At 39.7% G+C, this 25,559-nt stretch overlaps 2 protein-coding genes across 3 annotated transcripts; both read right to left on the reverse strand.

The window, feature by feature from the left end:
* Positions 1 to 13,448: 13,448 nt before the first annotated feature.
* On the reverse strand, positions 13,449 to 14,379 carry LOC136174765 (olfactory receptor 5P6-like). The gene has a single exon (XM_065944968.1). It carries the CDS (start codon positions 14,376 to 14,378, stop codon positions 13,449 to 13,451), a length of 930 nt encoding a protein of 309 aa, XP_065801040.1. The 5' UTR covers position 14,379.
* A 6,251-nt stretch (positions 14,380 to 20,630) lies between these two features.
* Positions 20,631 to 23,877, reverse strand: LOC136174789 (olfactory receptor 5P80-like). 2 transcript variants are annotated; one of them, XM_065944995.1, is made up of 2 exons: positions 22,963 to 23,877; positions 20,631 to 20,651 (listed from the first exon to the last, which is right to left on the reverse strand). In XM_065944995.1, exons 1-2 carry the CDS (start codon positions 23,875 to 23,877, stop codon positions 20,631 to 20,633), a joined length of 936 nt encoding a protein of 311 aa, XP_065801067.1. The 2 variants fall into 2 exon arrangements, with proteins under 2 accessions (XP_065801067.1, XP_065801068.1); XM_065944996.1 differs by lacking the exon at positions 20,631 to 20,651 and having other exon boundaries at positions 22,945 to 23,877.
* Positions 23,878 to 25,559: the final 1,682 nt, after the last annotated feature.

The raw sequence follows: 25,559 nt of genomic DNA on the forward strand, positions 1-25,559 counted from the left end.
AAACAATATTGTGTAGGAAGCAAAATATCCCTGAGGGAATCGTCTACATCCCAAGGTTTTTTTAAAAAAACAAGTTGAGCTTCCACCACTTCAATTGTTATTCAGGATCTTAAGCGCAAACATCACTAAAAAATTCTCTATGGTATGTCAGAAAAACATTTTTGACAACATCACATGAGATAACAGATGGACAGAGCACAAGATGCCTGGTATCTAAAGCAGTAGTCTCAAAATAATGGTTTCTGATGGCCTGAGGAATCTCTTTAAAATCTTTTTTAAGGAATGGAGAATACAACCTTTATGTTTATAGGGACTCTAATGTCAGAGGGAATACTCACAGACATTCAAAGGAGAAAAGCAGCCTTAAAACTTCCCCCTGAATTACAGGATACATATAATCACAAGAACTACAGAAAGCCACACCTGAATTGTGGGACTGTCAGTTCTTCCTCCAGTGTAATAAACTCATGATTTTAAGGGACTGGAAGGCAATTATCCTGCTGTGAAAGGTGGGAATTTTAGAGCTTTTTCTCTTTAAAATTATTGTATATCTTCTAATTTTTATTCTATTGAAGAGGAGAAGTTAAAATTTTGCATAATCTTCTTCTCCTTATGCCTCTGTAACTCAGCTTGCCCCTTGCAAAGTCTAGATCACGTAGGTCACATAGGTCACGTAGTCTCAGAAAGTGGAGACTTGCAATTCAAGGAGCTGGAGTTTATCTCACTCATCCTTGTCCTGCTCTTTGCAATTGCCTGGCCCCTGCAAACTTGCTTAATCATGCCTGTCTGTGTAAAGGTCAGGTATCCCCCTCCCATCTTGACTGCTGTTCCCACGCACTCGAAACCCCTTAGTTTAAACCAGCCTTTTAACATTTAGTGTTGCCCACTACAGTCTGTCTATAAAAACTCTGTAATCCCTTTGTTCGGGGCTCAGATCTTGGAGTATTAACTCCTCTGGGCCCACCGGTGTAAATAAACCTAAATTCTCCAACTCTCCAAGTGTAGTGCTTGGTTTCTTGAGTACTGGTTTCTGCAGCACTATAGCTTCTAATATTCTATATCTTCTATAATCAAGTACCCATTTGGTATTAACAGCCTGTTATATTAAAGAAACTATAAGCAAGGATAAGCTGGAAATTTAGAGTGTTGAAATGTACAGTGTTTACAATTCCCTGGAAAATTACAGGGAATTTTCAATTCCCTCCTCCTGGTAGAGATAGAACCCAGAAAACTGCACACAGGAAGCTTTCAAGAATAGAAAAGAGAATAGAATGGCAAACCCAAGGCAAAAGTCAGGTGAATAGAGAGGGTAAGACTTGGTTAAACAAACAGAAGGACTGAAAAAACACTACAAATCTTGTTCTCCAGTGCCTGACAAGGTGATGGGGAGGATGGAAACAATGCCAGGCTGACATAACTTTCTATTACTACTGTTGTAAAATATATGAAAAAAAAGTATGTTATCAGCATATTTGAAAAGAAAAGTGTGATAAAAGTCAAAGATTCTCAACCAAAATTAATAAAGATTATGCAGAGTACCTAACCCTCATTCTGCAGACATTTCTCCTTGGAGAGGCTTGCAAAAAACTTGTAACGAATTTGGGTGGGGATACACTATTTGCATAAAGCTCCCCTAGCCATTCTTGCTATGCCCCTTGGTGATGACCACCTATACAGGTCAATTGTATTTAATACTACAGTAAATGAGGATCATGTATAGAATTCAAAAATGGTAGTTTCTTTCTCCTAGATTTTAAACAACCATAGCTGGAGTTTTGAGAAGTGGTTGTAAATTAAGTTTAGCAAGAATGCAGAAAGCATCTATACATGCATTCACGATGCTACGTGACAGTATTCTTAAAACCATTTAAAGAGAAACCAACTATCTTTAGTACTAAGTGGAGCAAGTGGTGTATTGAAGAGGAGTTAATAGATGCGCTGAAGTATAAGCATGGAGGCTTTCTGGAGAACATGGTTGTTTCCTGACCCATGCCCCACCCCCACCCCTGCCCTGGCCCCCTAGCCTCTGAACTAACCTTAGTTAAAATTCTACAATCACTAGGCTGTAGATGCATTTGGGGCATACAAAATTTTAAAACAACTCTCTGCTCTAAGCATACATGCACACACACATGCACAAACCTCACAATAAACTGATGTGAATCTAGAAGAAGAAATGACTAATACACATAGGAAGGTTTGAGAATTTCAAGGGAAGTGACATTTTAATTGTCTTTCTAAGAATGCTCTTTTAGCAGTCAGAAAAGGGCAGGAAGAACACTATTAGAAAACATGTGCATAGAAGAAGAGTCATGAAGCATATACAATTTTTTTTTTTTTAACAGTGGGATGGTCCCCATGTAGGAGAGGTTGGGGGCAGATAAAGTGAGGGCACTTGCACTGAGGGAAGCCTAAAAATTAATTACCCACACAAGCAAGTGACTCTCTAGGTTCTCACTGCCTCTCTGTGTTTATGTAATACATGTCCACTTACCAGCTGTATCACTTCTGGCAAATGAAGTAATTCTCTCAAGATTGCCGGGAAAAATATCAATAACCTCAGATATGTGCATGATACCATCCTTATGGCCGAAAGTGAGGAACTAAAAAGCCTCTTGGTGAAAGTGAATGAAGAGAGTGAAAAAGTTGGCTTAAAGCTCAACATTCAGAAAACTAAGATCATGGCATCTGGTCTCATCACTTCATGGCAAATAGACGGGGAAACAGGGTCAGACTTTATTTTGGGGGGCTCCAAAATCACTGCAGATGGTGACTGTAGCCACGAAATTAAAAGATGCTTACTCCTTGGAAGGAAAGTTATGACCAACCTAGATAGCATATTAAAAAGCAGAGACATTACTTTGCCAACAAAGGTCTGTCTAGTCAAGGCTATGGTTTTTCCAGTGGTCATGTATGAATGTGAGTGTTGGACTGTGAAGAAATCTGAGTGTCAAAAAATTGATGCTTTTGAACTGTGGTGCTGGAGAAGACTCTTGAGAGTCCCTTGGACAGAAAGGAGATCCAACAAGTTCATCCTAAAGGAAGATCAGTCCTGGGTGTTCATTGGAAGGACTGATGCTGAAGCTGAAACTCCAATACTTTGGCTGCCTCATGCAAAGAGTTGACTCATTGGAAAAGACCCTGATGCTGGGAGGGATTGGGGGCAGGAGGAGAAGGGGACAAGAGAGGATGAGATGGCTGAATGGCATCACTGACTAGATGGACATGAGTTTGAGTAAGCTCTGGGAGTTGGTGATGGACAGGGAGGCCTGGCGTGCTGTGATTCATTGGGTTGCAAAGAGTCGGACATGACTGAGCAACTGAACTGAAGGCCATAGTTTCTTCACTACAAGCATCATAATAATAGCATTTATCTCTTAGGCTAGCCATGAGGATATATGAGATGGTATAGCTGAAGCATGCAATGAACTTTAGAAGTTATTAAAATTACCTAGTTTGTAAGCAGAAGATATCTAAAAATCTAAAATGTGATGTACAGTGATTGCAGATTGAACATAAAAAAGCTGGTAAGACCTGAAGGACCAGGAGAGGGAAAGAATAGAGGCTGTGGCAAAAATCCACTTGAGTGACGAAGTAGAAAGCAGGAGATATTTTTTAGTTAGGCTCCTGGAATCTAGAAAATGTGGACAACAAGAGAGGATGAAAAATCAAAGTAATTCAAGCTAGTGTCTTAAAAATAAGTAAAAGTCTAATGCAAGTGAAATAGAAGAGGGAAGACTGAGGCAGAGGAGACACCACATGCAAAGACACAGCAGCATGAAGGATCGTGAGATGTTTGGAAAACAGAGGGCACTGCTGTCTGGTTTGAGTGTAGGGTAGGCAGAGGGATGTGGTGGAAACAGCCAGGAGTAGTATCTAGGGATCCATTTATGATGAGCATCAGATATCAGACTGAGCTGTTTGGCTTTCCTCTTATAATCAGTGTGTATCTATTCACTATTTTTAATATCATTAGTGACTTAATATATTCTCTGTTTAGGAATGTAATCAAATATCTGGTCATGATGCAGTGAATAAAAATGCAACAAATTTGTGACTAATGGAAAACTACCTAGGTATCATATTTACCCTATTGGATAGTTCCAGGACAAGAGCAGAGAGAATAAAAACAAACAGCAACAACAAAAAGGTGATGGCAAAATGACACCTGGAATTTTGGCAATGAACTTAAATACAGAAATATGAGAAAGAAACCAAAACTGGGGTCTGATGGTAGCTCTCTGATGTTTGCAAATAACTCAGGAAGTACAGGAGGGAACTCTGACATGTGGGGGAAATATGACCAATTCTGTGATGTGTGAATGTATCTGTGAACACAGAACCAATTCTGTGTTCTGAATGACAGAACCAAAGTAGCCGTTCATTTTTTCATCATAGAGATCCTATGTGTTTGGTTACACTTTGTGTTTCATGTCATATTTAAATGACAGAATTGAATTGACAGAAATATACCAATTCTGTCATATCATACAGAATCTGTAATATTCTGAAAATCTTACATTCAATACATGAAGGACGTTTTGGCCTGGAAATGTGTCAAAGGAAATGGGAGCTTCCTATACGGTAGAATGGTAAATTAGAGAGTCATACAAGGTAAGTGATAGTTAAAGCAATAAAAAAAAAAAAATGTTTCCTTTAGAGGTAAATAGACAAAAGCCTTCAGAGGAGAGTGGAAGGGTCTCAAAGACAAGCCATTTGGGTCTAGAAAGATTGCTTGGATAGATGAATTTCCCACCTTAGGGTCTTTGAATTGGTTGTGAACCATGCGGTTAATGCTCTCGAGGGCTTCCCTGATTTCACAAACCAAAGTAGCTGTTCATTTTTTCATCATAGAGATCCTATGTGTTTGGTTACACTTTATGTTTCATGTGTGTAAATTGCCTGTCCCATCATAAGCATGTAGTCAATATATGTTGAATAAATTCACAACTTCTGTAATCACCTAACCACTCTAAAACTCACTTTATAAGATCAAAATAGAAAATTCCAAGCTCCCAGACTTGTGAGGACTATGTGAGGCAGCTCTGTCTAGCCACAGCATATTGTCTGACATATTATGGGTATTAAGTGGGTGCTGGTTACCTGTCCTGACTCCTCTTGTATTCTTTGTCCATAGCTACAGACCAAAAAGAAAAAAAAGTAACTCTTCAAATGTGTTAGTCTTACAGAATAATTTCCAATTAGTGTTTATGTCTCTTGCACACTCCTTCATTTTCCACCACTGATTCCTCCCTTTTTTCTTCCCCTTCCCCTTCAACAATGACTGAAGTTAAAATCAAAATTCTGCAGAGTATTTTCATGTCTGTCTTCACCTCTTATGAGAGCAAATGTTTAATGAAAAATTGAAATAGAAATATTATTTAAAAAATTGATCTGAGGAATTTGAGTTTATTCCATTCAGGTCTGCACTTCAAAGTAAACCACTTTGCTAGAAAATGTCCTGGAGGTTTTGCTTAAAAAGCCAAAATTTGATTAGAACATTATGACCAGAATACGCCACTCTGAGACATTGCCTTCAAAATCATTTTGACTCCAAGCTAGTCCATTAATATTTTACTAGGCATCTGGGAAAAAATCTTCAATTAGAAATTATTAAGAACTTAAAGTTATTGATATATATTTGATATATATTAAGAACTAATGATATTTTAAATCTCAAGTTTTAAATATTGTGATGAATGGAAACCCAGTAGAAGTTACAATATGTTAAATTCATTTATGTATTCAGGTCATTGTCACAATCATTACTTTCAGAGCCACTGCATGGTGAAACTGATGGGAGAGGATTTCACTGAAGGAAAACTCAAAGTTCTTTTGGAAAATTGTAACATATCTCCCTAATTTTTTTAAAGTTATATTTTAAGTGATTTAAATGATTGATTTATTCATTCAGTCAATAGTTTATGAAGCACTCCTGAGTGTCAGGTTACCATTATATCTGACAGAGCATTTGCAAATGTAGCATTACAAAATTCTGTGGGTAAGAACAAAGCAATTTTATTTCATTCAGATCTTACATGCAGATACATTTTGGAAAAGAGAGATAAGAATGCTTTTGTCAATATAATCCAAGAATACATTTGGGCTCACTGTATGTCATTTATGCAGATTCCCATACTAGAATCATTCTCACTACTCTAATTCCTGAACTTGACTTCAGTCAACTGCGTTTAGCATCACATTCTCAGACTCTCCCACGAAGAGGTGCCCTGAAGCTCAGGTCCCTCCCCTTTAAAGTCTAGATGACATTGGTATATAAGGATAGTTTCTATTCATCTCATAGTCTTCATTTCAATAACCCTGTACCTTTGGAGGAAAGTTGCTGCGTGCACCAGGAGGATGGGTGATCATACTGAGCACATTCCTTCTGTGGGGATTTTCCAGTTTTTCAGACATGCAAAATTTCCTCTTTGTGATGACTTTCTTCTCCCATATGACCATCCTAGCTGCAAATGCATCTGTAATAGTGGCCATAAAGCTCAATCACTACCTTTAAATCCCCATGTATTTTTTCTCTGTGGTCTCTCATTTTCAGAAACCTGTACCACTTACATATACACAATGGAATATTGCTCAGCTATAAAAAGTAATGCATTTGAGTCAATTCTAATGAGGTGGATGAACCTAGATCTTATTATACAGAATAGAGTAAGTCAGAGCAAAAGACAGATATTATATATTAAAGCACATATATGGAATCTATAAAGATAGTACTGACGATCCTATATGCAGGGAAGCAAAGGAGACACAGACATAAAGGATGGACTTTTGGACACAGTAGGGGAAGGAGAGGGTGGGATGATTTGAGAAAATAGCATTGAAACATATACATTACCATGTATAAAACAGATAACCAATGGAAGTGTGATGTATGATGCAGGGAGCCCAAAGTCGGTGCTCTGTGACAACCTAGAGGGATGGAGTGGGGAGGGAGGCAGGAGGGGGGATCAAGAGGGAGGGGACACATGTATCCCTATGGCCAATTCATGTTGCTGTATGGCAAAAACCATCACAATATTGTAATTACCCTCCAGTTAAAAAAAAATTTTTAAAGAAACCTGTATCACTATGGTAATCATCCCCGACATGTTGGTGGGATTGCTATCAGACAGCAAGTCCAGTTCTCTTCCTGAATGTGCCACTCAGATGTTCTTCCTGTCCAGGAGTACCTGCTTCATCACGGCTGCCATGCCTATGACTGGTACACTGCTATTCACAACCCATTCCACTACTCCATCCTCATGACCAATAAGATTTACTTTCAACTGATGTTGGCAGATTGGGGAGTGGTTAGGTTCCTGGTTTCTGTGTGCATCGTCACCGTTATGTTCAACTTGTCTTTCTGTGACTCCAACACCATCTAGCACTTTTGCGACGTCTTGCCTATGATCTGCCTTGCTTGTGACTATGGTCTCTCGTGAAACGGCTATTTTTGTGCTCTCCAACTTTGTGTTGGTGGGCAGCTTTATTTTCATTATGATTTCCTATGTCTTCATTGGGTTCATAGTGATGAAGATACCTTCTGCCAAGGGAAGGTATAAGGCCTTCTCAACTTGCTTCTCACTGTGGTGTGCATACACTATGGATTTGCTGGCTTTGTCTACTTGAGGACTAGGACAGTGACTCTGTGAAGATATGCTGATGGCATATACAGTACTGACACATGCAGTCCTGACACTTCTGCTTAATCCCATTGTTTCCTTTTAACTTTAGTGACTATGTTTTTCAGATCTAGAAATTTCCCTTGGTTATATTTTATAATTCTACTTCTTTGCTGAAATTTTTTTTAACAAAGAAATAGAATTTCAATGATTGCTGGTTGAAGTTTTGTTTACTGCTGCCTTGAAATCCTTGTCAGATAATTACAGCATCCTTTTCATTTTGATGTAGGCATATATTGCCTTTCCTCACTGAACTGTTATTTTTCTAGTTCTTGGTATGACAGTGACTTTTATTGTAACAGAGACATTTAGGATATCATATTAAGAGACACTGGATCAGATTCAGTGTTTTTTAGGAAGATGTCCCCCATCACGGCAACTACTAGGGTGTGTACATGAGTGTATGACTTCAGCTTCCTGCTGAGCATACAACTTTGGCAAAAAAATGGAGTGCTGACTCCCTCTGCCTCCTTGTAGTTGAGTGAGAGACAAGTTCAGCTTTTCCCACTGCCCTGTTGTCTCCTTCCCCGTTATAACGTAACACCCCCACTGCGTTGCACACCTCCTACTCTTCCAAGTAAGGTCAGTTCCTCGCTGGACCCCCTGCCACTGGGGAGGGGAGGTCGTGGAGAGCTGGTTCACACTGCACTGTTGTTGAAGGTAGTGATGGAACTCAGATCCCTCACTTACAAGGGTGGGGCCCTCACTTAAAAGGGTGGGGTCATCATAGGGAAATAGAGTACCAACTAGTACCCCCTTCACTTTCCCTCATTGTCTCATTGCTGCCAGATGACCAGGGGAGGTTCATTTCCCTGTTGGACCCCCCATGACAATACCCCAGCAAATGAATCAAAGGTTGGGGAGGGGGGTAAAAAATAGCTCCCAACGTGGTCCCAGTGAATCCTGCAGGCAGGAGACAGGTATGGTTTTCCACTCTCGCTTGTCTGCAGTAGGGCAGGTATTGCCAAAATGTTTTCTATTCTGTTAGGTCACCCTTTTCCCAGTTCCTTGGCTAGCAGGAACAGACTTATCTTTGAACTCTTTTTGTCTTTTTGTGTCTCTTGGTGGTTCTGGGTTGGAGGCTGTGCAGCATCCTGCCCAGGATATATGGAAGCAATAAGAAAACACAGGGACTCAGGCCTATGGGATTTCCTCGGGTGTAAAGTCCCTAGGAGTCTGCCTTCTTCTCCAACTTCTTTACGATCTTCCTAAGCTTGTTTGTTGTTTTATCTAGGGATGTTTTTAATAAGAGGGAGAACCTAAGGGATATAGAGCAACTTCACCTTCTATGAAATGAGAAGTCTATGCCTTCAAACATTTAACAATATTTTTCTAGCTTCTTATTGATTTTGTGACAGAAATTTGACCTAATACAAGTTCGCCCGACATATCCAGATGTAGAAGTCTGCATACTTTGAACAGAAAGGAATGAAATGTGTCACAAATCAAAGTCCCTCTAGTGGTGAAGTATTTTCAAAGAGCCCCTCATTCTGCCTGACCACACAGAGTATGTACCTTAAAAGAAATCAGAGTATTAAGAGGATATTTGTAACCCTGAACTTTTGCTTAACCTTTCTGTGTCTCAGTTACAGCTTCTGAAAAGAATGAATTAAAAAACACCTTTGGGGGTTATTCTGGGAATTAATTGGGTCACTACTTGTAAATTACTAACAACTGTAACTGGAAGGTAATAAACAATCTCCTATTGAGAGCTCCTTTGCTAACAGTATTGCTACTGCTACGCTAACATTTGTCTTATACAAGTTCTCTCCTCTGTGTCTCCAACCATGCCAAGACTAAAGGGAGACACTACTCAGCAGAGTGATTACATAGCTTTTACTAAGACAGGCTGCAATGATAGTTGCCAATCTGAGTTAAACAGGGCCAAGGCAGTGGTGTTATTGTGGTGAGCATGGGTTTGTGTAAAGGCCTATCATAGGTGTAGCAGGATCTGACACAAACATTCAGTCAAATTGAATTAAGCTGACATTCAACAGATTCAAAGGCTGCCAAGTCAGTGGTTCATGCTAGAGCAAAAACTTCATTCATCCATCCATTCATTAATGTTTTATTCATACATTTTAAATATACATTTATGCTTACTATGTTTCAGAAATCATGTAAAAACAGACACAGAGAAAAAGCAAGACATTAAAGGTGTCTGTATGAAGAATCCAGCATTTTGGAGAAAACAAATACTGAATCTGTAGCTGCAAGTGCACTGAGTATTCTTAAAAGTATGCAGGGTGCTTCGAGGGGTAACAGGTGTATTTAATTTGGTCTGAAGCCTGAGGAAGGTTTCCAGGAGAATGGGAAACATTTAAGTGGGTACGTATAGCCTAAGTAGATGTTACCCAGGTGAGGGGGAATATGCATTCATGTAGAGTTACTGCACATGAGAGGGTCCTATGGTGGCAAAGAATGTGGATATATTTATGGTTTTTAAAAGAAGACCGATAATACATAGAGTCTGGGGAGTGTGGGAGGAGAGTTGAGAGAGAAAAATGTAACAGGGGCCACATTCAGAACTTCGTAAGACATGTTAAGAATTGTTGCCTTTACTTAAAGTCTTTGGGGGATATTAAGAAAGGAATTAATCTGTTAGATTTTTCCCATGGTTGGTATATGGAGAATGAGTAGTAAGACAGTAAGAGAGGGAAAGGAGAGACGGTTAGAGTTCTATCAGCTGGGATTATCCAGAGAAAACAGAGTCACTGTGATGGTGGTGGTGGTTTTAAAGGAATCAGCTCACACATTTATGGGAGCTGACAATTCCAAAATGCAAGGGACAGTCCAGGAAACTGGAAATTCCAGAAAGAGTTGATGTCACAGTCTTGAATCCAAAGGCAGCCTGGAGACAGTATCCCTCTTTTTAAGAGGACTTAAGTTTTTTCGCCTAAGGTTTTCAACTGACTGGATGAGGGTCACCCTCATGTTGGACAGTAATCTGCTTTATTCAAAGTCTAAATGTTAATCACATGTAAAAATTACCTTCCCAGCAACATCTCATGTTTGACCAAACAACTGGTCACTGTAGCCTAGCCAAATTGACACATAAAATTAGGCTGTGCATTTGACCACAAACAAGTCACTTAAAGAGCTTGTTTATCACTCCCTAGGAATTCAGAAACCCTGCTTATTTCCACAGAGAAATCACCTGTTTTTGACCTGGAAGAATTCACAGCAAGTTTGGTCAGGGGCATCTACAGTGTTCTTTATGAAGTCTCCTATAACTAGGCTAGAATCAGACTTAAGAACACAGAACAGATTTGGGGCGGGGGCAAAAAGACCATCACCAGCAGATATCCATGCAAAAAGAATGTCTCTAATAATTTCACTGTCTGGTTCCACTTGGTTGTCTCCTCTCAGAATATACTCAGTCATAACTATAACTATCATACTCATTCCAGGACAAGCTACTTTTGCAATGGACCCGGTCTTAAAGGTTTGACAGTCCAATAGCCTTTCTTGACTTGTACCAGAATACAACTTTTGAAAAGATATGAATAAAACTTTAAAGATTTTTCAAAGGATTATTTTTTCATGTTAACCAGTTTGGGTTACTAATTAAGAATTAAATTTCAGTTTATTTAAGGGCCTCTAGTTTACTCTCTGAGATGGGAAAAAGCTAGCCCCAACCTTTACTAAGAGCCTTCACATTAGCTAATAACACATAGACCAATATATTTGACCACAGACACCGTTTGTCCTTTCGTTATTATTTTATGGTACATCATTATATCAAATACTAAAAAAAAAAAAAGAAAAAACAAATTAAGAACACACATTTCTAGCAAGCTTTCTCTTCACCCCCAAGCTGAGTTGTCAGCACAGCAGGAAATGCTAGGTACAAGGTCTCTGCACTATAAGTTTGTGAAAAGAGGCAAAGCACAAAGGAAAGCAAAACAGTCTTCATCACACAGGAAAAGATGACTTCAAAGGTCATTTCAACCTTAGGGAAAGCAGTCAGGACAGCAAAGTAAAAGGACCCTGAGCTCGTTTCCATCTCAGGAGCACACCAAAATCACAACTATCTGCACAACAACCATCAATGGAAAAGACTAGACCCTGCCAGAGAAGATCTTCTATAACTAAATGTATCAATATAAAGAAAGCACCAAAATAGGTAGAAATGGCAAACTCAAAATATAATCAAACACCATCACCCCCCAAACTGAGCGACGACCCACAAACTGGAGAATAATTATATTGCTGAGGTACTCCCACAGGAGCAAGAGTTCTGAGCCCCAGCCTAGGGGTTCAGCACCAGGAAGATGAGCCCCCAGAACATTTGGTTTTGAAGGTCAACGGGGTTTAATTGCAGGAGCCCCTCAGGGCTAGGAAAACAGAGACTCCACTCAAAGTGCCCACAAAATTCCACAGGCACTGGGACCCCAGGCAAGAGCAGTAATTCTAAGAGCCTGGACCAGACCTACCTGCAGATCCTGGAGAGTCTCCTGGAGTGGGTGGGGGCAGCTATCGCTCGCCCTGGGGACAAAGACACTGGCAGCAGCCACTCCTAGGAGCAGAGTCTATCATGTAGATACTGGTACTGGTAGAGGCTGACGCTGGCAAGCGCCATCTTGGAAATTTTCCTCCAGTTCATTAGCCCAACAGCCTACAGGTGCTGAGACTGAGTCCAAGCAACTAGCTGGGCAGAGACACAGCCCCAGCCTTCTGCAGACAGGCTGCTTAAAGACTAAAGAGCCCACAGCTGCCTCTAGATGCAACCCAGGACTCAGCTCCACTCACCAGTGGGCAGACACTAGCCCCTCCCACAAGAAAGTCCTCATAAGCCTCTAGACTAGCCTCACCCATGGGGACAGACACGAGAATGTAGACCAGATCCTGACCTGGGACAAGCTGGGCCATGGCCCTGCTCACTAGCAGACCAATGCAACCTTCAGGACCCCCAAACCCCCCTACCAATGATTTGAAATCAGATCCAGGACCCCTGGACCCTGGAGTGTGGCTGCCAGTAGACCAGCACTAACCCAGGGCCTGGCTTCACCTCCCAGCAGGTGGACAACAGTCCCAGAGTCTTCAGGACCCTGGATCCGCCTACCACTGAGCCATTGCTAGCCCTGGGGCCCCATAGGGTTCCACAACCAGCCACCTCGTGACCAGGCCCTGATAAACAGCAGCCGGAAGCCTCCATACGAGGCTGAACCTGGCAGCCAACCAGACTACTGGCATAGCCGGCCCACCACAGAAGGACCCATATAACCCTCTTAGGGGGATTCCTAGAGCATATAGCTTGGGGAATGAGAGGAGAGTGCACTGCTGGGATGTGTAGGATGCTTCCTACAGAGGGCCAGTTCTCCAAGGTTCAAGCACAGATATGGGCTTCCCAGGAGGCGCTAGTGATAAAGAACCTTCCTGCCAATGCAGGAGACATAAGAGACATGGGTTCGACCCCTGAGTCGGGAAGATCCCCTGGAGGAGGGCATGACAACCCACTCCAGTCCCATGGGAAAATCCCTTGGACAGAGAAACCTGGCAGACTATAGTCCATAGCGTTGCATAGAGTCGGACACGACTGAAGGAACTTAGCATACACACACGCACTACAGATATAAAAACATAAATAGCAGCTTAAAATGAGGCAGCAGAGGAATATGTTTCAGATGAAAGAACAAGATAAAACTGCAGAGGAAATGGTGTGAAGATAGGCAATCTACCCAAAAAAGAGTTCAGAGTAATGATCCTAAGAATGATCAAAGAACTTAGGAGAAGAATGGATGCACAGAGCAGGAAGTGAGTTTTTTAACAAAGCTTTCTCTTCAGAGCCCCCTTAATCTCATTGTTCCTGAGGCTGTAGATGAGGGGGTTCAACATGGGGATCACCACCATGTAGAACACAGACACCACCTTGTTCTGGTTGGTTGAGTAGCTGGACTTGGGCATCACATAAATGAATGTGATGGTCCCATAGAACAGAGTGACTACTGTGAGGTGGGACGTGCATGTTGAGAAGGCCTTGTGGCGCCCCTCAATGGAGTGCATCCTGAGGATGGTGATGAGGATGTAGATGTAGGATACAGCTATGACAGTCACTGTGACCACAATGATGGAGCCAGCTGTAAATGAGGGGACAACTGCAGGGATACTGATGTCAGAACAGGAGAGTTCAACCAAAGGAGCAAAATCACAGAAAAAATGATTGACTTGATTTGGTCCACAGAAGAGTAAAAAATGGAAGCAAATAGTAAAAGAGCAAGCATTGAGAAAACCAGCTACATAAGCCACTGTGAGTAACTGAACATAAACTTGTGTGGACATTTTGGTGGAATAAAGCAGCGGGCTGCAAATTGCCACAAAGCGATCATATGCCATGGCAGCCAAAAGGAAGCCCTCAGATGACCCAAAGAAAACAACGGAACCAAGCTGGACTGCACATCCAGGATAGGAGATGGTATTTGTCTCCACCAGGAAGTTTACAAGCATATTGGGTGTAACAGAAGATGAATAACCTATGTCAGCAAAGGCCAAGTGGCTCAAAAAAAAATACATAGGATGATGAAGCTGAGAAGAGATTCTGATAAGAATAATGGTGCTGAGATTCCCACATATGGTCACCAGGTAGATACAGAGGATGATCATGAAGAGGATGATTCGAAGGACTGGATCATTTGTTAAGCCCAGTAAAATGAAACCTGTCATTGCAGTATAGTTCCCATGCCCCAGGGAATCCATGAGATAAGGTAGCTCCTATTGTAATGAACCTGTGATGAAATATTACATTAAAGAAAATTTTAATTAGATGGTTTCCTTGTTCTTAATACACATAGAGGTTATTATCAAAATAAACAAATAAATTATTCAAGATGGGTCTGGACTAATTTTTTTACCTTAGAGTAAAAAAAAATATATTCTTTTATTTTTATATAAATTTTAGATTATAAAATTCATTTATTTATATAATGAATATTCTGTATGCTAAACATTGTTTTCAGCAGTAACACTGGAAAACCTGCTTTAAATAATCTGTATCTTTTTCTCCTTATATAATATAATAGTTTACATTTATTGAATATTTACTAAATGGCAGGCCTTGGGTTAATAATTTTATATATAGTTCATTTTAATTTATATAAAATAATATTATGTATTTTTATCTCATGTATAGATGATGAAACTGACTTTGGCAATATAACAGCTAAGTTTGCACAGTAAGTGGTAAAATTAAGATGTGACTCTCATCTTGGTAGTTTGAATCCAGTCTGTTTTTTCAGTAACTATATAGTACGCTATAAACGAAATTAAAGAATACTTAACGATGAAGTCAAGTCTCTTGGATATGGGTGGATAGCAAATTACTTTCCTACTTTCAGAAAGGTGAAGTATACATGAGATACCTAGTTAATTACAAAGTTTACAATTTTTCTCAATAAAACAAGATCATGTTTTTAAAAGGAAAAACACAATTTTCTTAATAGGACAAAGAAGAAATGGAAAGGAAATTTAAAGTTATAAATGAAATCACCTATTATAAATGTATTATGTTTATTTAACATTTATATTTAAATACTCTCAGTTAGTTTGAAACATCAATATAATCTCTATGCAAAATGTTACATGTTTAATATCTAGGACATAATTAAACTACACACATTCAAAGAAATCTGATTATTTCCTAATGTCATGATGTTTCATTGGAGTAAAATAGAACAAATAACATTAGTTTCAACACAATATGCTGTTGAATAAATTTCCAGTTTAGATAAGAAGTGTATTCAGTTTCACCCAACAAGTTGCCAGGTTGAAACTCATCTGCAAGTTTTTTGGCTTTATATTTCCAACTTTGTCTAAAGCCTCTGGTTGCCTCTAAGCATAAGTCTTCCAAACAATAAATAAAGGAAGTTTTTCCAAGATATTTACAAACAGTAAGTCCTCAAAGCATCTTAAAGTTAGTGAATTTTATAGTATAATACTTACTGGCTAAATACCAAGTTTAAATATCATTGAAAGACTATGTAATTGTCTGGTCTTATGGGTGAAAAAATGAGGAATCATTATCACTTGAATTAAGCCTATTTATACACTAAGTGGGCTTCCCCGGTAGCTCAGCTGGTAAAGAATCTACCTGCAAAGCAGGAGACACTGGTTTGATTCTGTGGTAGGGAAGATCCCCTGGAGAAGGGATAGGCTACCCACTCCAGTATTCTCAGGCTTTCCTGGTAGCTCAGGTGGCAAAGAATCCACCTGCAATGTGGGAGACCTGGGTTGGATATCTGGGCTTGGAAGATCCCCTGGAGCAGGGTATGGCAACCCCAGTATTCTTGCCTGGAGAATCCCATGGACAGAGGCGCCTGGCGGGCTACAGTCCGTGGGGTCTCAGAGAATCAGACGTGACTGAGCAGCTAAGCACAGGACAGCACATACACTAAGCAGACTATTGAAACTTAGATTAATTCAACTAACCTTATTTGCTGGTTTCCCTGGTGGTTCATCTGATCAAGAATCCGCCTGTAATACAGGAGACCTGGGTTCAATTCCTGGGTTGGGAAGATCCCCTAAAGAAGGGAATGGCCACCCACTCAAGTATTCTGGCCTGGAGAATTCCATGAACTGTATAGTCCATGGGGTCACCAAGAGTCGGACACGACTAGCGACTTTCACTCAAGGTTATTTGCTACATTTACTGCTGGATAGCATCTGCCCAATTTCTCTACTGTGACTTGTAAGTACAGATACAACTTCAGAGAGTAAAGTGTTCTCAAGTGGGTATTGAAAAATCAGTGTATGTGTGCATGTGCATGCATGCTAAGGTCAGTATAACTGATTAACTTACAAAAGCCAAAAATTTTACCTTTCAAGATGAGAACTCATTCATCTTGCAGTAATAAATTCAAACTCATTGTTGTAATATAACACCTGTGCTATCTCATTATTTGCCTTTGAGGATAAATCTCTGAAGATTCTCGAGAATCAAATGTGAATTCAAAAGCACCAAGGGTCATTATCACATTCTCAAGTGAATACTGAACAGTGCAGCTCACACAAATGTAACTGATGTTTGAGGGTTCTGTCAATTCTCAAGCAATCGAATTTTTTGTTTGTTTGTTTTTATCTAGTTGTGCACTTCCATTTGATAATTATTGGAAATATAATAAATTATCTCATAACTAAATATTGGTTCTAAGTTTAATATACCAGGTTAAGAACGAAACTTCAAATACAAAATGGTAAAAGAAGGTGCAATCAAGATAGCAGATTAGGAGGACACCGAGCTCACCTCCTCCCACAAACACATCAAAATTACAAATATAAATAGAGCAATTTTCTCTGAGGACAACTTGAAGACTAGAAGAATGACTCTATGATCAAACAAAGGGTCACACAGAGTCTAGTAGAAGAGATGTGCTCAAGTTGGGACCCACACCCACAGTGGGCAACCCAGAGGAGGAAGAAAATATCACAGGCTCAGAGATTCTCCCTAAAAAGAAAGGGGTTCAGCCCCATATTGGGCATCCCAGCCCTGAGGCTGAGCATCAGGAAGATAAGACCCATTTCCTGGTTTGGAAAACCAGGGGGACTTACCAGAAGGCTGTATAAAACTGAGATTTGCTCTTGAAGAGTATACCCACAGACTCACTTACTGTCCATCTCAGTGCAAAGGAGAAGATTGAAAAGTTCCTGGTGCTCTGGCTAACCTGCCAGATTGCCCCAGAACACTCCACCCCAGTATCCAGCTACAGCCTGTCTGCCAAACCCCGCCAGTGTGTGACTGCCAGCATGTCTCAAGACTAGATGCAGCTTTGTCTAGGCTGCAGTTCAAGCCCCTCTGGTCCCAATCATATCCCCACCAAAGCAGTAACCGCCATCATGCCACAGGAGAATCTATGGCTTACACCAGACTCTGACTTCAGCCCCTTTGTCTCCAGCTCTAATCCCTACTAAGTTGTGGCTACCAGGAAAAGCCGTGGTCCTTGCTAATTTCAGATCCAGGTCTCCCACCAAAGCCACTGAGCAACACAGACTGAAAGGGATGCTCCCCAGAAGCACACACCTTCAAGACCAGGACAGGTAATGTTTCACCTAATCTCATAGACAAAGTCAAACAAAATGAAAAGATGAGGAGTATGTTCCAAATGAAAGAATGAGATATGTTGTTGTTGTTGTTCAGTCGCTCAGTCGTGCCTGACTCTTTGCGACCCCATGGACTGCAGCATGCCAGCCTTCCCTATCCTTCACTATCTCCCAGAGTTTGCTCAATCTCATGTCCTTTGAGTCAGTAGTGCCATCCAACCATCTTGTCCTCTGTCGTCCCCTTCTCCTCCTGCTTTCAATCTTTCTCAGCATCAGGGTCTTTTCCAGTGAGTCATCTCTTCGCATCAGTGGCCCAAGTATTGGAGCTTCAACTTCAGCATCAGTTCTTCTAATGAATATTCAGGGTTGATTCCCTTTAGGACTGGCTGGTTTGATCTCCTTGCAGTCCAAGGGACTCTCAAGAGTCTTCTCCAGCACCACAATTCGAAGGCCTCAATTCAGTGCTCAGCCTTTTTTTTTATTGTTCAGCTCTCAGATCCATACATGACTACTGGAAAAACCATAGCTTTGTCAGCAAAGTAATGTCTCTACTTTTTAATACACTGTCTAGGTATGTCATAGCTTTTCTCCCAAAGATTAAGCATCTTAATTTAATTTCATGGCCGCAGTCACCTTCCACAGTGACTTTGGAGCCCAAGAAAATAAAGTCTGTCACTGTTTCCGTTGTTTCCCCATCAATTTGCCATGAAGTGATGGGACCAGATCCCATTATCCTAGTTTTAAGCCAGCTTTTTCACTCTCCTCTTTCACCTTCATCAAGAGGCTCTTTAGTTCCTCTTCACTTCTGCCATTAGGGTGGTGTCATCTGCATATCTGATGTTATTAATATCTCTTTATTAGGTAAATTACTTATCTCCATTTCATTAGGGTTTTTTTTTTCCTTGGGGTCTTATCTCATTCTTTCCCTTGGTATCTCTAATTTTCTTGAAGAGTTCTCTAGTCTTTCCGATTCTATGTTGGGTGGTCTGAAATACCAGACCCGTATGCCAGTCTCCTGCGAAACCTGTATGTATATCAAGAAGCAACAGTTAAACCAGACATGAAACAACAGAATGGAGGAGTATAGTGAGAATTTCAACAAAGAACTATAAAATATAAAAAGAACTGATCAGAGTTGAAAATAAAATAGCTGAAATGAAAAAAACACTAGAAAGAATTAATCGCAGACTAGGAGGTACAGGCGCTTCCTTGGAAGCTCAGCAATGCCAGAGCCTGTTTCTCCCTCCAGAACTGTGATAGATCTAGGATAGATAAAACTATTCCCACCAAATTATATATCTTAGAAAATACTCTGCATTTAAGAAGAATGTTATTCTGTTACCATAGAATGGTCTGTTTTATATATGAGGATGACGATGATTTAGTCACTAAGCCGTATCCAACTCTTGTGACCCCATGGACTGTAGCCTGCCAGGCGCCTCTGTCCATGGGATTCTCCAGGCAAGAATGCTGGAGTGGGTTGCCATTTCCTTCTCCAATATTCTATATATGTCTTAGTCTATATATGTCTGTTTGATCTAACATATGGTTCAAGTTCAATGTTTCCTTTCTGATAACTCTGTCTGAATGATGCATCCATGGCTTAAATGGAGTATTGATCTGTTCTAGTGTTGTACTGTTGCCTGTTTCTCCCTTCAGATCTGTTAGCACTTGCTTAATATATTTAGGTGCTCCATATATACTTATAATTACTACATTTTTTTCACGAATTGATCCCATTATCATTATATAGTGACCTTCTTTGTATCTTGTTATTATTTTTGGCTTAAAATCTATTTTGTCTGATAGAAGCAGAGCTACACCTGCTTCCTTTCGGTTTCCTCTTGCGTGGAATATCTTTTTCATCCTATCACTTTGAGCCTATGTGTGTCCTTAAATCTGTAGTGAGTCTCTTACGGGCGGCATGTACTTGCCTGTTATTTTTCTTTAATCCATCTAGTCACTCTGTGCCTTTTGTTGATGAATTCAACCCATTTACACTTAGAATAACTATTAACATGTAAGGACTTGGTAATATTCTCTTATTAATTGCTTATGGGCACTCTTGTAATCCAGTTGTTTCTTTTTTCCATTGTTTCGGCTTATCCTTATAAACTGGTGCTTTTCCATGCTCTGTTTCCCCTTTCTCTATCTTTTGTTAGCCTACTCTAAGTTTCTGTTTTTTAGGTTATCATGGAGCTTATATAAAACATCTTCAATATATAACAATCCATTTTAAGCTGATAACTTTTTTCACATTCATAAGTTCCACCATTCATTCCCTACTTTTATATTTTTGATGCTACATTTTGCCTATTTTTATATTGTGTATTCACTAACAAATTATAATGCTAGATTTATTTTTAATAATCTTTTCCTTTAACCTTTATCCTATACTTAAGTGGTTAACACACTATCATATTATAGTTGGAGTTTTCTAAATATGACTGTTTACCTTTACCAGTTTGTTTTATATTTTCATATGTTTTCAAGTCACTGATACTTTTTCATTTTAGCTTGAATTCCTTTCAGCATATCTTGCAAGGCAGATGTAGTGGTTAGGAACTCCCTCAGCTTTTGTTTGTCTGGGAAATTCTCTCTCCATTTCTGAAGGATAACTTTAGTATTCTTGACTGGCAATTTTTTCAACACTGAATATATCGTTCCATTCTTTCCTGGACTATAGGGTTTCTGCTGAGAAATCTACTGGAATTCTACAAAGGGTTCCTTTGTAGGTTACAATCTTTTTCTCCAGTTTTGTTTGGTATTCTCTTTATCTTTGATTTTTGACAGTTTCATTATGATATGCCTTGTACAAGGTCTTTTTGCATTGAGATGATAGGGTGCTCTCTTAGCTTCGTGAACTTGGATGTCTATATCTCTCCTCAGGTTTGACACATTCTTAGCTATTATATTTTAAAATAAACTTTCTTTCCCCTCTTCTCCTTCTTCTCTCTTTTTGGAACTGCAACTATTCTAATATTTGTACATTTGATGGCATCCCAAAGACCACATCATCTGTCTTTGTTCTTTGTCATGCTTTTTTCTTTCTTCACCTCTGGATGGATTGTTTCAAAGTTCCTACTAGCTAGATCACTTACTCTGTCTCCCATTTGGTCTACTCTACTATAGATGCCTGATGCCCTCTATAGCATTTTTCATTTCATTTATTGAATTCTTCAGCTCCAGAATTTCTGTTGGATTCTTTTTTATACAATTTCTATCTCTTTGTTAAATGACTTAATTTTTCTATACTGTCTTTCTGTGTTTTTTAATAGCTTGTTGAGTTTCCCCAAAACAGGTATTTCAAATTCTTTGTCAGATTTCAGTATCTTGTGCCGTTGAGTTCAGTTACTGGAAGACTCTTATTCTTTTGGTGATGACATACTCTCTTCAGTCTTCATGTGCCTTATAATTTTACAGTGATGGTTTTGCATTTCCTATAATATCTGGGATTTTCCCCTGAACTTGTATGGATATACCTGCTCCCAGAGACTTGTAGACTTCTTGCTTAATTACTGAATACAGTCAGCTTAATTGCATCCCTTTAGTGTCCTTTAACATTCTTATCTGCTTCTTTTCTGATCTCCTCACCCCAGTCATGGAGGTATTGCCTCAGTAACACTTTTTTAGATGGACTTCTCCCGCAGTGTCTTGAAATGCCAGGGAAGACAAGTGCTCACTCACTGCTATCCTTTTCCTATGCAGGAGAAGACACTGCTTGCTAGTTCCACCCCAGGCACTGTTGCCTTTGGGAAACAGCAGTAATGGCAAAGATGTAGTCTTCACTGCATCCAAACTCACATTCCTATTATTTTTCTCCAGCTACATGCAGGAATCCCTCCTCTGGAAAGCTACATTTTTACAGTCTCTCTGATGCATAGGTTTCTGCCCAAGTCTGCACTCTCCAGGTTTTCCTTGGCAGGGGCCAAGAAGAATTGGGGCAAATTCACTGACTCCTGCTGGTTTTGAGGCCCTTACTGGGGTCTTTCTGACTATTACTAGATGCATAGGTGGTCAAGAGTCCTCCTGGATCCCTTGGTGTATGGTTCTGGTCCCACAACACTCACTGAGGCATTTTGTTGATGTATGGATGCCTAATTAGTTGTTTAAAGAGGGGAGGACAAAAAGGAGAGATGTCTCACACTACCATGTCTCACTCTGGACTTAATGTAGTGGACAGTGGAAACATTGATTATGACTAAATAGAAAGATCACACGATATAACTTGTATTAAGATTAGTCTGGTGTTTATTACAGGAAAAATAAGATCCTTAAAAATATTATCTCTTTTTATTTAAAAATATCTACATAGAATAAAACAACTGGGAGAAAAAACACAAAGAGGTCTATAAAAATACAAATAATTATAAATTCTATAAAGGAAACCATCTGGTTTAAAGAGAGCATTTTATGGGCTAATCCAGAAGTTCCAATGAAATTATGTGCAAGAAATCTGAGAATTTCTCTTTTTAGGCAACAATACTAGAGGGAAAGAATGGTTTAACACACCTTAGGAGTATGCAGCATACATTTGACAATATTGAAACAACCTTAAAAAAAGAAACCTTACTTTCTGACCTAGAAAGGAGCCAGGTCATGTCAGTTAGCCCCCAGTAGTCTTTCTTCTGGAAACTCTTGAACACATTTTTGAGAATAGATCCCTGAAAGGGAAGAGCTAAGCTAAATGGAGCTTTCAGATATCCTCTGAGTTAGCTTGCTGAGACTCACCTGCAGAGGTATTGTGGGAAGAATCCTGTTGCTCAGATCACAAAGCAGCAGAAGCTTTACAACTACCAGCATCACTGATTTCAGTCCTTAGATATCTGTACACCATGGACACCATCTCTGTCAGATGACAAGATTATGGATGGCAACACTGCTCTATATTTCCCACACAAGGAGTTTCAGGTGCTTCCAGCAGTTATTTCCAAAGACTACATTCAAAGAGCACAGAATTTACTTGAAAAGATTTGTACATGTAGGGGCAAAAAATGGTGGATAAAGTAAGAATAAAACTTTTTTTTTTTTTTTTGGCTAATGTTCCTATCTTGGTGAATGCACATTTTTTTTTTTACACTGAATTTTTTTCTTGGAATAGCGTAATGAAATTTGTGAGCTTCGAATACTATGAATATACACTGAAATTTACTTAGTATATTATTTATTCATCTGCAGGAGAAGTCTTCATTACACAATGTTTATTATTAAAAATCAGATTACTTTAGGACTACCAATGTGTTCTAGCCATTAATTTTCTCATGGCCTCTTTAACCTCCTTGTTTCTGAGACTATAGATGAGGGGGTTCAACATGGGGATTATGACTGTGTAGAACACAGACACCACTTTGTTTTGCTCAGCTGAGTAGCTGGACTTGGGCATCACATAAATGAACGTGATGGTCCCATAGAACAGAGTGACTGCTGTGAGGTGGGATGTGCAGGTGGAGAAGGCTTTGTGGCGCCCCTCAGTGGAACGCATCTTCAGGATTGAGAAAAGGATGTAGATGTAAGAGAGAGCAATGATAAACACAGTGACTACAATAATTGAGCCAGAAGAGATGGCTGGAATTATTTCACAAGTAAAATCATGAGAACAAGAAAGTTTCAAAAGTGGCGAATAATCACAGAAAAAATGATTGACTTTATTTGGTCCACAGAAAGACAGGCTTAACAAACAGCCAGTAAATGTCCAAGCATTCACACACCCACCTAGATAGGAAGCCCCTACTAAGAGAATGCAGATTCTGGGGGACATGTGGGTGGAGTAGAGCAGGGGCAAGCAGATGGCCACATAGCGGTCATAGGCCATGGCAGCCAGCAGGAAGCACTCAGCTGTCCCAAATGTGACCACAGAACAGAGCTGAGCAATACAACCAGCAACACGGATAGAGGTTCCTTCCCTGAGGAAGCCCATGAGCATGACAGGTGTGACTGATGAGGAGTACCCAATGTCTACAAAGGCCAAATGGCAGAGGAAAAGGTACATTGGGGTGTGAAGCTGAGGGCTGCTTCTGATTAACATGATTATGCTGATATTGCCTATTAAGGTAAACAGATAGACTCCCAAAAACACAATAAATAAAATGACACAAACTGTAGTATCCTCTGCTAACCCCAAAATAATGAACTCTGTCACAGTTGTGTAGTTTCCAGTCCCCATCTTTACTGAGAATGGTGCCCACTGAAAGAAAAACAAGTGGATATTAGAAGAAAATTTTATAGTCCACATACTTAGTTTTACAACAGCTATATAAGAAAATACCAACATATATACTCATGTGTAAATATTTGGGGAAAATGTTTTCACACATGATATCTTGCATAAGACTTAAAAATATAAATGTCTACTGATATAAGGCCAGGAATACTCAGAAAAATCTGTTTTTTTAACTTAACACATTCAAGTCACATGTGCATTGTATATTTGGTTTTGGTGGTCCGTGAGGAATAGATTCACACAAGCAAATCCTAGAGACGGCCACCAGGCGGTATGAGCGACTCAATAACTATATCTTCTAAGCCAAAGACATGATGAAAGGGAATAGAAATGTTGGAATGGGCCAGGACCCATGGAAAAGAACAACTGTTCAAAATATATGAGGAATTTTGGTGTATGTAAAAAAAAAAAATATATATATATATATATATATATAAGGTATCATTTTTTGTATGAAAGAGGATGAGCAACTGAATTTAAACAGGTATCACAGTTTTCAAGCACAACAAATATCCAGGGAGTTTGGACAGGGGCAGGATGTAGAACAAGGTGCTCAAACCATGATCAAATCAACCTGGAGAGACTGAGTTTTGGAAAAGGAGATGGTATCATGTTAGGATCAAGTTATCTGATTTTTTTTTCATTTGTTTTTATTAGTTGGAGGCTAATTACTTTACAATATTGTAGTGGTTTTTGTCATACATTGACATGAATCAGCCATGGATTTACATGTATTCCCCATCCCGATCCCCCCTCCCACCTCCCTCTCTACCCAATCCCTCTGGGTCTTCCCAGTGCACCAGGCCCGAGCACTTGTCTCATGCATCCAACCCGGGCTGGTGATCTGTTTCACTCTAGATAATATCCATGTTTCGATGCTGTTCTCTTGAAACATCCCACCCTCGCCTTCTCCCACAGAGTCCAAAAGTCTGTTCTGTACATCTGTGTCTCTTTTTCTGTTTTGCATATAGGGTTATCATTACCATCTTTCTAAATTCCATATATATGTGTTAGTATACTGTAATGGTCTTTATCTTTCTGGCTTACTTCACTCTGTATAATGGGCTCCAGTTTCATCCATCTCATTAGAACTGATTCAAATGAATTCTTTTTAATGGCTGAGTAACATTCCATGATGTATATGTACCACAGCTTCCTTATCTGATTCTTGATAGTGAGTCAATCCAGGTAAAGGGAACCAGACACATTGATCAGATTACTCCAGAAAGATTCCACAAGTGCCTGAGACGTTGCATAACCTGGGGCTATGGCTGTTAGGAAAAAGTTTCCAACTTTCTACTTCTCACAGGTCACTAGCCCTATGTGAACAGAACCTGTCTGAAAAATCACACCTTTAGGTCAGCTTCTAGGAAACTCTTTCCCTTATCAACTTGTTTGAGGAAAAAAAAAAAAAACATGAAAAAGCAAGAAAAGCATGAGAGCTTTCTCACCATCACAGAATGCTAAACTTCAAAATGCAGCCCCATCCATTCCATCTGTCTCATTTGAAAGCTAGAAACTGAGATCTAAAGAAGTTGTGTAACTACTTTTAGGTTAAATGTCTTTCTTACAACTGAGCTCAAGTCAGATTTCATTCCTGGAGCCTGCTAACCCATTACCACATT

This window comes from Muntiacus reevesi, chromosome 9, assembly GCF_963930625.1.
Source record: "Muntiacus reevesi chromosome 9, mMunRee1.1, whole genome shotgun sequence".
NCBI lineage: Eukaryota > Metazoa > Chordata > Mammalia > Artiodactyla > Cervidae > Muntiacus > Muntiacus reevesi.